This window comes from Danio aesculapii, chromosome 6 (genome assembly GCF_903798145.1).
Source record: "Danio aesculapii chromosome 6, fDanAes4.1, whole genome shotgun sequence".
Classification (NCBI taxonomy): Eukaryota; Metazoa; Chordata; class Actinopteri; order Cypriniformes; family Danionidae; genus Danio; species Danio aesculapii.
In genome coordinates, this window is record NC_079440.1 from 52,454,142 (window position 1) to 52,467,157 (window position 13,016).

Here is a 13,016-nt window from a genome sequence, read left to right on the forward strand (position 1 = left end):
CGGCGCGTGTAAAATACGTCATTGGATAATTGAGTAAAGCGCCGCCTTCTGGACTGGCGTAAAACAGCTCTCCATATGGCCCTTTATTATTGAAGAAAAACAAATATTCAAATCTAATCATCAAGACATCCACAAAAAAAGAATAAATATGGCTCTGGCGTAAAATACTGTACTTAAGGGGCGTAAAGAATATTTGCAGACCATATGTAGTCTTTAAAACTATTAATTATTAATAATTATTTTAAAACAAACATAAGAAATTGCAGAGGCAAGAAATTGCATTTTTTTCCATTCATTCATTTTCCTTCGACTTGGTCCCTTTATTAATCAGGGGTCGCCACAGCGGAATGAACCGCCAACTTATTCAGCACATGTTTTACACAGTGGATGCCCTTCCAGCCGCAACCCATCACTGGGAAACACACACGCTCTCATTCACACACACACTTATATACTACGGCCAATTTAGCTTTTTCAATTCACCTGTACCGCATGTCTTTGGGTTGTGGGGGAAACCGAAGCACCCGGAGGAAACCCACACCAACACTGGGAGAACATGCAAACTCCACACAGAAATGCCAGCTAAACCCATGCGGGGCTCGAACCAGCGACCTTCTTGCTGTGAGGCGACAGCGTAAACCACTGAGCAACTGTGTGCCCTTATTAAGTTTTAATTATTCTCAAAAATACTGTTGAACACAGAGGAGTCTGTAACATTAGTTTTTTGGTCAGATTAAATCACTGGTGAAAGACTTTGTAAAAATATTTGTGAATGCAGATAAAGAGATCGATTGAGCAGATTTCAAATGATTTAAATTGATGGATTTTAATTATTTACCTATGCATTAATTAACACCACCAATTAAAACCTGACCGAATAGAAAGTTGAGCCTACTGGGCCGTCAGGCGCCCTCTAGAGGAGAATATTATTATGACGCCTACAATAGTAATTTGCTAGTAGCGTGTGCCATCCAATGGGAGTGTTGTGAACTCCTAAACTGTCAGAAGAGCCATTTTGAGCAGCGCTGAATCAAATCATTCTGGTCACACAAATCAAATATTGCACACATTGTCACATAAGCAACCTTAGGGTGGGATTACTTGGATGAACCTTAATGTGTATGGCTACATATTTTTTAATATGAAAAATATTGAATTTATATTGAATATTAATTAAACAGATTGTAAGGGTTTGCATAATATATTTAACTTTAATATTTTAACTGATTATATTGTATTACTCTTTTATTATTTGAGTTTGACTTTTGAGCAATATCACTACTGACAATTTAATAGAAATCGACCTGTGTCATTTTAGGAAACTACATTACTCTTAATGTGAATCAGATGCAGTCGATATCTGTCCAGCAGATGGCGCTGAACGTGAGTGTTTTGAGCGATACATCCAGTCCAGTGGGTGTCCCTGTAGATAATGTGAGGTTGAGATTGACAAATACTGTATAAAACTTTAGTAGACCACATAGTGGTCAGATTTAATAATAAAAAGATCTAAAACACCTAGACTTCAAAGACAAACTTGTCATTAATCCACATAGAAATATTTGTCTGGAGCTGAGCTCAGAATATGTGTAGGCCCTTATGAAGTTCTAATAATTAAGCCATCTTTATAGTTTTAATATAAATACTAATCAATTAGGATTTAAAACTATCCCAAATTTTCACTTAAGAATAATTTGTGTGTTTCAAATTAGATGAATCTTTGTTTTAATGTTTGCAAAAGCCTAGCTGAATGACACTAACCAGGCTGTAACTACTGTGTGAAGTATATCTTTATATTTACAAGTATGCAATAAGCTGAAAATCAGAATAACATTCATGAAGATGCTGTGTTTAAGATTTTATCAACAAGCGTGAAACTAAAATATCAAACAAACCATCTTGTGTTTTAATATCAGTGTAATGTTTTAAATTGTAACTAATAATATATGATGTGTTACATATAACACTATTCTGAGGTCCCAACTGCTTATGCTGACATGTAAGTCCAGCCATAAAAGATTAAGGTGTTGTTGCAATGAGAACTGATGTCTAATGGTCTCAAACTCAATTCCTGGAGGGCCACAGCTCTGCAGATTTTAGCTCCACCCACCTCCAACTCACACCTGCTTAAAAGTCTTGAAGACCTTGATTAGATGGATCAGCTCTGAAACTGTGCAGAGCTGCGGCCCTCCAGGAATCGAGTTTGGGAAACATGGTCTAAAATACCTAAAGTAAGTGTAACTTGGAAACCCAAGTGTTTGTTAATACATTTTAACTTTAGGACTAGATATTACTTCCTTTTGCCTGTTTTAAATGACACAATTGATGCTCCTCCAGACTAGAAACAGGTTTTTAACATTGGTATCTTTTTAAAGCTAACACTAACAGACTTGTCCATCGCTGATCATATAAGATGCACTGTAAAAACTTGAGATATTTATGCTCATGTGCCTGCCTGCAAGAGAAATTGTGGGCAGTTTAAAGACAACTAGGTGATTTCTGAAATCATATTAGAATATGTTATGCACCGTGGCTTTGAAACGGTTTAGGCAGCCAACAATGAGTTCATTTAGCTTCTTTAGAAACATCTAGCTAATAGTCTATTAGACCTTTAAGAACCACCATCACTGTAAGAGCAACTACATTTTCCTTTATAGTTTGATTTGGGCCAAAAACAGAGTTAGCCTTGTGAAAAGGATGTGTGTGTGTGTGTGTGTGTGTGTGTGTGTGTGTGTGTGTGTGTGTGTGTGTGTGTGTGCGCATGTGCCACTCAGACAGTATTACACTCTTCTTTTACTGCTGTAATTTGAATCTTTGTACAAAATGTACAGTAAGTGTGAGAGACATGGAAAAAAAAGCAACATATACACTGAAAACACTTCTTATAGAGACAGAGTCAGGCAAGGGGGCGTTTGGTACTCAAATCTCACTCACTTATTGCTGCAGCGAGTCTGAACTAGAAAATAAAAAAAGTAAACATAGTAAAATGTCATAGCTTAACATCTCCCCCCACCCCATCCCACACCCATAACCAAATATGATATTTATATAGAATAACATTTGTATTAAATGTTATTATATATATATATATATATATATATATATATATATATATATATATATATATATATATATATATATATATATATATATATATATATATATATATATATATATATATATAAACACCTGTACCACATTTTGCAGAAAACACAACCGGATCAGACCGGTTCCACATTAGAGTTTTTGATTCAAATTATGGCCATTTGGGAAAAAAAAAGCAATATAGTAGTATAAAATGACAAATAAATAAAACAAAAATAAATACTTTGTCTGTGTAACAAAGTGGACCATTAGAGCACCAAAAGCTGGCCCCTGCTTTCATGTGACTGGGTAGCAGGACAGGAAGTGTGGTACAGAGAGGGTTACAATTGGTCATTGTCCGGTGATGGGCGGCCTGTTTTTGTTAGTATGTCAGTTTGTAGAGCAGCTTTTTTTCTTTTCTTTTTCTTTTTTTTCTCTTTTTTATAAAGAAATAAACATGAATACCATGGGAGGGGGGATATGAACCCAATATCTGACTGTGCAGCTATCAAAACAATTTGTACACTTAATACATCGACAGATTTGCTGTCTTTTTCACTCTTTTTTTTTTTTTTTAGTAAAGGAATTTGGTTTTTTTTTTTACGAAGAGACAAGCAATGTTTTTGCATTTGGATTTTCTCCTTCAACAGAGTTAAAGCTAAAAAAAAAGAAAGAAAGAAAACAAAAAAAGCCCCACACCCTGCCTCGAAAATTGACTATTGTTGCCACTGACCCAAAAAAGGCAAAGAAAACCTGTAAAAAGCAACACACATATATATAAATAATATATTTACACTTATAAATATATGTATTTATATATACTGTATATAATGTTTCTTGCTTTGTACTACACAGCATCAGGCGTCTCGCCTTAAATCCTAAAACATAAACCAGAGGCAGGTTAAACCAATGAAAATAAAAGAACAGGGGGGATGTGACAGACAGAATCTCCCCCAAACTCCACTGATAAGCAGTGCCAGTAAAAGTCACGCTCAGTTGCCGATCTGACACCGGTGTCACTTTTTCATACTAGAGTTGTACAGGGAGGCCGGTGGTTCTGGATCGGCACAAGTATGGGCGGGGGGAGGGCGACATCCACCCGGAGTCTGATAAGCAAACAGGTGATCGGGGAGTGGGTCGAGGGGGTCAGAGTTCAAGGGAATCGACAGAGGCAGGGCAGAGCCAAACAGCGCAATGAAACATATCTTACTTACATCTTAGCTCATTTTACACGTACAGTCGTGATCAAGGCACAGGGAGCTTCTACAAGTTACTTTTTTTCTTCAATAAAGTTGTACAAAATAATACATTTTACAGTCTGTACAAGAATAATGATCCAGCAGAGAAATCAAAAGACAGACCAAAAGCCAGGCTGAAGGGGAGGAGAGGAAGTCAGAGGGGAGGAAGGGGGAAGAGAAAGAGAGAGAGAGAGCGACTAGGCCATCCGTTAGACACCCTTCTCATGTCTCGCATCATTACTCTGTCTTACCCTCAGTCTGATGAAGTCCCCACGTGTCAGTGAACAAGGTTTTTGCAGTAGGGAGGAGACAGACAGAGAGAGAAAGATAAGGAGAAGAGAAAGAACAGGAGAGAGAGGAATGACACTCGGAAAACAGGAGAGAGCAACCAGGAAAAGAAGAGGTTTAAAATGGTGCTTATTTGCACACAGCAACACACAAACTGGGGAAACTAACAAAAAAAAGTTGTATTATTACAGGAATATATATATATATATATATATATATATATATATATATATATATATATATATATATATATATATATATATATAGTTTGGATTTTTTGCACTGCATTTAGTTCACTGTTCTGCATGAATCTAGCATTGCATGCGCTCGCCTCTCCTGCGATGCATCTTGAGAAGCGAGTCATGTGATGGGTCTTGTGTTCAAGTCATTCTCTGCTCCACACGCAAAGCAACCCGGAGCAGTAAAAGCTCCAAAGCCTCCAGGTTTGTTGGGGTAGGCGGCGGGGGGGGAGATACATTTTTGCTCTACATTCTGTTTTTCTTTTGTTTGTTTGTTGTTTTTTAATGTATGGTCCATGGTTTTGCTCTCAACCAAGGGGGGGGGGGGGGGGGGGGGGGTCGGTCCACCTTGTGGGATGGTATGTTGGGGGAAAAGGTGAAAGGGACACACCAGGCTCGCACAGGCACTACACGTTCAACAGGACCAAAACGGTGGAGGATAAGAATAGCGTGTGTATGTCTTGTGCGTGCGCATCAATATAAGTAATGTGTGTTTAGGCATATGATTGGAAAAAAAGACAAGTTTGACATGTAACATACATAGGACTGCGGGTCAGGAGTTTAGCTGGACGCATTATGTGTCTGTATGTGTACGAAATGGCTTCCTTGTCCTGAGCAGTCCTGGACAGTTTTTTTTTTTCTTCCCTCTTTTCTCCCCCCCCCCTCCCTCTCCCTCTCACATGTTTTGTTTTCCTCTCTCTCTTTATTAACATCTGTAGTCCTTGGCTGTGTTAACAAGTCTTTTTGCCAGATATCACAGCCACGCTTTCATCAGTAACACAGTGCGTCCCCTTGCCCCAGCCCCTAGTCACTCAGGATGGAGAAAGGCCATGTATGTGTGTGCGTGTGTGTCTGTATGTATGTGTATATATATATATATGTGAATATATATATATACATACGCATATGTATATATCTATATAATATGCATGTGTGTGTAAGAGGTGGGGACTCATCAGTTTGAAGGTTCATGGTTTTGAAATTGGGGCGTGATGTAGGGCAGGGGGGCCTAAAGAAAGTTCAGGTGGTGAATTTGCGTCCTGTCATCCCTGCTGCGATCACAAGAGTTCGTACTGTCGTAGGTGCATGCGCTGGATGATGTCTCTGCAGTCGTTAAACACTCGGCGGATGTTTTCCGTGTCCACGGCGCAGGTGAAGTGGGGGTAGCAGTAATGCCGGCCATCTCCACTCGCTGTACTGATCCTCTGAATAGACAAAACAAAATGTCATTAGGATTAAATCCGTTTCAATTAAAGACCATCTACTCTATCTCTATATATACAAACAGAGCGGATAGGTTTTGAAGTTTCTTTTGCTCACTAAAACACTATAAAACAGTAATATTCTACATTTAATTCTATGTTCTCAGTGTTTCGTAGTGATGTTAAAGGTCCCATGAAATTAAAATAATATTTTATAGATGTTAGTATCAGTATTGTTCGTTTTTTAGTAGGGATGCTCCGATCGATCGGCCGATAATCACATTTCATAACTCAATTGGTACTCACCAATATGGCCAATCTCATGAACCGATCGCAGGTGCTTGTTTATGAGTTTACAAGCAGAGGAAGACGCACTCTCGTATATTACACATAGGCTAAGCCGAGGTAAAACGAATTAATGAATTATTTTCTGTAAAGCTGCCTCTGGTTATGGCACGTTCACACTTAAATGGTTATAAGAGACCTGTTTAAGGTATTATATGCAGCATCCTTCATTTATTCCCTTAGGTAAGGCAAGATCTTCTCTTAAGGTTCATACTTAGAGGGAAAATGTGCTTAATGCATTTTAGAGCTTGAAGCATTAGAATCAGTACTCCGTATCGAGCGATTACCATAATAAAGAATTGGTATCTGCTGCAAAAATCCTGAAACGGAGCATGTTTTTTTAGGATATCTACCTGTATAAGCTAGTGTGCTCCAAATTCATGTTTAGAAGATATGAAACTGATATAAACATGTAAGGTTTGCAGTTTGTCACTTCCGCTTAAATGAATCAACGATTTTATTCCCATTTTATTAACCCATACTACAGTTTCTCATCACATCATAACCAATCAAATGCTCTCTAGTGTCTGACATGCCCCGCCCCCTTCAAGACACTTCTCATTTGCTTTTCATTTGATGTGCTTGAGCTGGCAAAACTATGAATAAAACAACGCTATTGGCTGTTTTTTTTAAAAAGGCGAGGGGGTACACTATGTCCCACCATCTCTTCGTGTTTCGGGTGAGATTATGTCAAACATCCAATAAAAATGCACATTTCAAAGCACTTCATAGTAGGGCTGTGTAATTTGGGGAAAATATCTAATTGCGACTTTTTGACAGATATTGCGATTTCGATTTGATTGATTTTTAATTTTGTAGTCAAGCTTCAGCTCAAAAACCTGTATCTCAGCTTCTTACTGCTAAAAAGCAATGAATGTTAGTAAAAAAAAGGAACTGAAAAGATATTTACTTAAACATTAATTCAAATTAGTTTTTAAATTTTCTGAAATTAAACACTCATTTCTCCAAAGCCACAAATAAAACGACCTTACCTTTCTGTAAACAAGTTAAACTTAAATTAGGGAGATAGTGTAGCTTATTATACTAACAAAAAATAATAATTATAAAAATACAGAACACTCAGCAAACAAACATGGCTGAAACAACTCTTAAATGTATTTATTTATTTTTTTTATTGTGGGCATTTCATATAGTTCGGTTACTCAATTCTGATTGGGCAGAACGAAGGTGTCCTCACTCAATTGGCTAGTAAAACAGCCACACACAGACAGCAGTCACGTATTTGCTCTGGGTGGGAGAAACGAAATAATCTCTTTTATATCGCAGCCTCTTGCGATTAGCTAATTGCAATGTTTCAAATCGCGATTCGATTTCGATTAATCGCACAGCCTTACTTCATATGACCTTTAAATATTATTGTTCTGTTGAACATTTAAAACAAAACGTTTCAATTTAAAATCTCTAAAGTATTAATATCTTTAAAAGAAACATTTGTAAAGTGCTTCGCTTTTTAATTATCAAACAAATCAACAATTAATAAATAGGTTGTATTTTCCACAACTGCCACAGTAAAATACTTAAGAGTGTTGCATAATGACTTTTGTCTCACAGAGAACAACCAGACTCACCAAGAACTCGTCACGGATGAAATATTTTGCTCTTGTAACTCGTGGATCTTCCCCTTGCTCTGGTGTTGCTGTTGGAAATAAAAGTAGAGGTATCTTAATTAAAACACATGATTTCCTAATTTATAAGTCCACTCTGCAGTTAAACTAGGGTTTATACAAGAATGTGTACTAGGCATGGGACGATAACTGGTTTCAAGGCTTACCGCAGTTTGGAAAAGTCAAGGTTTTAAAACCGCCAAAAGTTTTTTGGGTTTTTTGTTTGTTGGGAAAAGCCTTTTTAGTCTTTTTAGCAGAAAAAATATTCAAAAATGTTGTTTTAAATAGTACAGAAATCAGTGTTTTTAAAACTAATGAAGTCATTAGCCCCTTTCACACAGTAATACCGGTAAATATTCAGAAAATCCAGAACGACTTCACAGGGAAATTCAGCTGTTCACACAGGCGAGGACGTTACGGAATTTTTCCGGAAAAGACCATTCACACATTCATTCCAAAATACCGGTAAATTCTGATATCATCAACCAAAAATGACCTCTAAACAGCTGCGCTTGTATCTGTATACATTTGACAACATTACAAACTCTGTGGATGGATAAATATCGTGAAAACTTTGATAAAAACATATGGAGGAACACTTTCACATGTCGAGAAGTACATAATATGTGTGCGTGCTGGCGCTCATCGGCTGCTTTATGTGAACACGCGTCAGAGCTTGAAGGTAAACAAACAGCGGTTTATCATAAGCATTTTATTGATCATTTTTTCCACAGTCGGCATTAAGAAAGATTATAAAAATGTTATCTGACTAACAACTAGCAGCTAAATGTGTCTGGAAAAATATTCAAATGCTTTTATCTTTATAAACAGCGCGGATGTGAATGCGTTTCAATGTTCTGATTGGCTAAAGCAGACGTCTCACGTCAGCGCGTTCTAGACATGAACGCGCTCTTTCCAGCAATCTTCCTTCTGCGTTCACACAGCGCAGCATTCCGTCAAATTACCTGTAATGTCACAACTTCTCTTTCCGGAAAATAGCCGGAACGAATTTACCTGTATTTTCAAAAAGGGCCAGTTCACACATACAGACCTTTCCGGAAATTGCCAGTAATTTTCCGGAAAGATCTATATGTGTGAAAGGGGCTAATGATTGATTTGAATTGTTCAGCCTGACCATGTTTACTGCTCCAAAATTCTTTAAATGTTTCTCAAAATAAAATATTTTGTGTTCAAAAGGGAAAAAGTTGTAGTTTTTATCCAGTCATTTAAAAAGAATATATTTTACAGCAGTAATCACAATACTGTGAAACCGTGATGTTTTTATCCAAGGTTATCATACCGTCAGAATCTTATACCGGCCCATGCCTAATGTGTACTCAATTAAACTACATGAACAACTTTTTATCACTGACCATCATCTGGTGTAGTGTAGCGTGCAAACTCTGGGAAGTAATCCTCGATTTTTGATTTTCCCGCCAAAACCTTCTCAGCCAGCAAGTCCTGCTTATTTAGGAACAGAATGACAGAAATTGTTCGAAGCCACCTGAAAAGAGAGGAAGAGAAAATGATGAGGAAATCTAGAAAAAGATCATCAGAACATTTAACAACACCTTCATCAAGCCTCCTAGTTCTCTACATGTGTGAGCGTGTTTAAAAAGGTACCTGTTATTCCAGATGTTCTTGAACAGGTTAAGTGCCTCCTGGAGTCTGTTGGTCTGATTGTCCTCTCTGAGCACCATGTTATAACTGCTGCTGGCTACCACGAAAATGATGGCTGTCACGTCTGTAACAAAGACGAGTTTTTTTTTAGCATTCACTTTGAACTAGCAATGCAAACATCTATTTTATAACTGAAGAGTTCAGATGGAAAAACCTGTAAATGCCGTCTGAAATTTTTGCCTCCTATGTTTATGTTCAGTTATTTCACTTTAAAGGCAATAAAAAGAACTTATTCGTCACTATAAAAGTAAAATTACTGAGCCTACACAAAGGAGTCTGAAAGAAATGGTCATTTTAGAAGAAAATATCTAATGGCATTTAGAGGTTTTTGCATCTAAACTCTTCAACTATTTCTTGATTGAAACTAATGTATAAGCCAGGCCAATAACCTTTGTGCTAATTCTGTGAACATTGATAGGTAGGTAGTAGGTAAATATATAGACAGACTGATAGGTAGATTGATAGATGATATGGATAGATGGATAGAGCAATTAGAGATAGATAGACAGACAGACAGACAGACAGACAGACAGACAGACAGACAGACAGATAGATAGATAGATAGATAGATAGATAGATAGATAGATAGATAGATAGATAGATCTTAGTGTATAAATGTGTTACTATTATACTAAATATTCTAATACAAGTGTAAGTACTATGCTAAAAATCTACAGCACCAGTCATTACATTGTAAATATCTTTAAACAACAATTCACTTAACGTTTCTTTGATATCAGCATTTAAACCACTATTTATATCAATTGATGAATAAAAAAAAAGACTAAAAACAAAACAAATGCATTTAATCTTCCCTTTGATATCAACTTTATCGATGGATCAAAGTAATAACTAAATGGAAAAAATGCATTTAGGCCCAATCCCAATTCGGTTTTTGTACTCCTACCCCTTTTCCCATTGGTCCTTGAAACAAAGTGAAGGGGAAAGGCTTCAGAATTTACCCCTAAGAAATGGGCCACCACTACAACACCTGCACACGTCATCATATGTCATTGTGATCTCTTACTTCATATGGGATTGACAATGGCGACTGCTGCAGTTATTAGACTTATTTTTTAGTATTTATCTTCAGGAAATCACTAAAGGCTACGATATCATGTTATCATAACAATATAATGTGGCAATAAGCTCGTAACTGTGCTGTGTATTTACACCGTGGCCATATTCATCTGTAAACACAAGAAAACAACATTATACCAACTAAACAATGTAAAACTGTCATTTCCAGCAACTACACTATTTGACAGGGTATTCGAGTGTCATCGAGTGTCATATGTGAAAGTATGTTGTGAGACTACAATACAGAAGTTATTATATTGGATTACAGATAGCAAAATTTAGCGTATTTTTATTTTAGCTTTTTTTTTTTTTAAGCAAGACGTAAAACACGAATGCTATTATGAATGTAATAAAACATTTGCTGGTTTGTTGTAAAAATTCATAATAATGACAATAATACTAATTTGTGCATCTCCTGACTCGTGTATGCAGCCATGTTGCCGTTGTGGCTGGTGTATTCTGGGAAATTTCCGTACCCCTTGGTTTCAAGTGTGGACCTGGAAAATCTCTGTTTCAAGGGCCATCTAGCACTTCCCACTAGCCCTACGCCTTCAAGCTAAAGAGAATTGGGACACCCCTTCCCCTTCATTTGAACGTGCAAAACGTTAGGGGTAAGAGCTAAAGGGTAGAATTGGGATTGAGCCTTAATCTTCCCTTAGAAATCAGCATTTAAACCCATTTTAATGGAGTAATAAAGTAATACAAAAGAAATAAAAACAACCAAAACATTTTTAAGTAACAAATGCACAGCATATACCATTAAAACACTGGATCCATTTCCTGCGTTCATCTCTCTGTCCGCCAACATCGAACATACTGGAGAAAATCACAATGCATTAGTCAGGCCACAAACAGATTTACATTAAGCACTTATTACTGATGTGCAACCTAAAAAGGAGAATACTATGCTATGGACTGTGCTTATGTCCGTGTTACTGTCCAATTGTGTTATGTTTTGTAGTTCTGTGAAGTTTTAATAATCTGTGAAAAGCCTTCAAGTTAAACTCACTGAAAATTAACTTTATCCACTTGGAATCTTGTCTCAAAGATCCCTGAAGTCAGAACTCTGCATCTGAGCAAGTCCTGGGAGAGGAAGACGACATCATATATATCAGGTATACATCACAATAAATGACATCAGACACTATAATATCATTAGAACAAAGATGATCCAGTTTGAATCCCAGCACGAGTGATTTTTCCTGAATCTTTACACACCTGATCAGTGGGGGTATAGTCACTCTGTTTCACAGTGTCAATCCTGTCCAGGAAACTGAAAAGAGAGTAAGTAAAATTAGTAACTTTCCAATATTTCATCAACTCTATCAGAATCAATAGGGTAAGACTGATATGTTATTTGTGATACTACACTTAATACACTTCATTAAACATGTACACATACATCACCTATATGCTATAAAACGGCAGGTTAACTATGTTTATATATAATAACTTGTATTTGATTGTAACATTGACTTAATTTGATTGGAATGCAATAACCTTTCGTAAAGCTGCTCTGAAACAATTATTGTAAAAAGCGCCATCCAATAAAACTTGACTTGAAACACAATAATAGAATTTCTTTTAATTTAAATGATTTAGGAGAAGGAAGAATAATATAATACAATCTACAATCAATAGTTTAGCCATTTCCGAACAAGCAACATACATCTGGAAAGCAACCACAAAACAAAAGCAGCACCACATAACTTCTACACATTTATAAACCATATTGTCCTGTACTGTTGTGTTTAATAGTGTGATAAGCTGATCCAACCTTTAATTTGAATCAGAAAAGCTTAAAAAAATAACCAGGACAACTTTTAATTAAGCTAAATCCTGCCTTTACACAACGCCAACAAGCCTCAGCGAAACTTTCACACACAAATTTTCAAATGGCAGCTGACACAATCTGCAGCTGCGGCATCAGCCAGCAGGTGGCGCATGTTTGTGTTGCAGATCAAAGCAGGCAGGGTTCTGAGTCATAGTGATCAGAGAGCTCTCAGTCAGACGCTGCTCTAGTCAATGGATCGGCTCTAGTGGGAGGAAACAGAGGGGAAGAGAGGGCAAAACAGAGGGAGGGAGGGGGATCAAGAAACGCTGTCTTAGTCGAGCTGCTATCTGACGAAACGGCTGCAAGATGGTGGTACGCCTCAAACTCGCCTCTTGGTTCTTCGCGAGCAGAGATCTTAGAGACACTCATCAGAAATAATCACGCAAAAAAAGGCATAGACG

General features: G+C 37.1%; 1 protein-coding gene across 2 annotated transcripts in view; it reads right to left on the reverse strand.

Moving 5' to 3' along the window:
* Nucleotides 1–5,532: 5,532 nt before the first annotated feature.
* Nucleotides 5,533–13,016, reverse strand: part of gnas (GNAS complex locus) — a 58,055-nt gene continuing 50,571 nt past the window's right edge. For both annotated transcript variants that reach the window (XM_056460510.1, XM_056460512.1), the window contains exons 6-12: nt 12,000–12,054; nt 11,791–11,864; nt 11,539–11,597; nt 9,645–9,765; nt 9,395–9,525; nt 7,986–8,053; nt 5,533–6,054 (exon numbers count right to left, since the gene is read on the reverse strand). In XM_056460510.1, the coding sequence (XP_056316485.1) occupies nt 5,908–6,054; nt 7,986–8,053; nt 9,395–9,525; nt 9,645–9,765; nt 11,539–11,597; nt 11,791–11,864; nt 12,000–12,054 (655 nt within the window). In that variant the 3' untranslated portion in view covers nt 5,533–5,907. The remainder of the gene's footprint in view (nt 6,055–7,985; nt 8,054–9,394; nt 9,526–9,644; nt 9,766–11,538; nt 11,598–11,790; nt 11,865–11,999; nt 12,055–13,016) is intronic.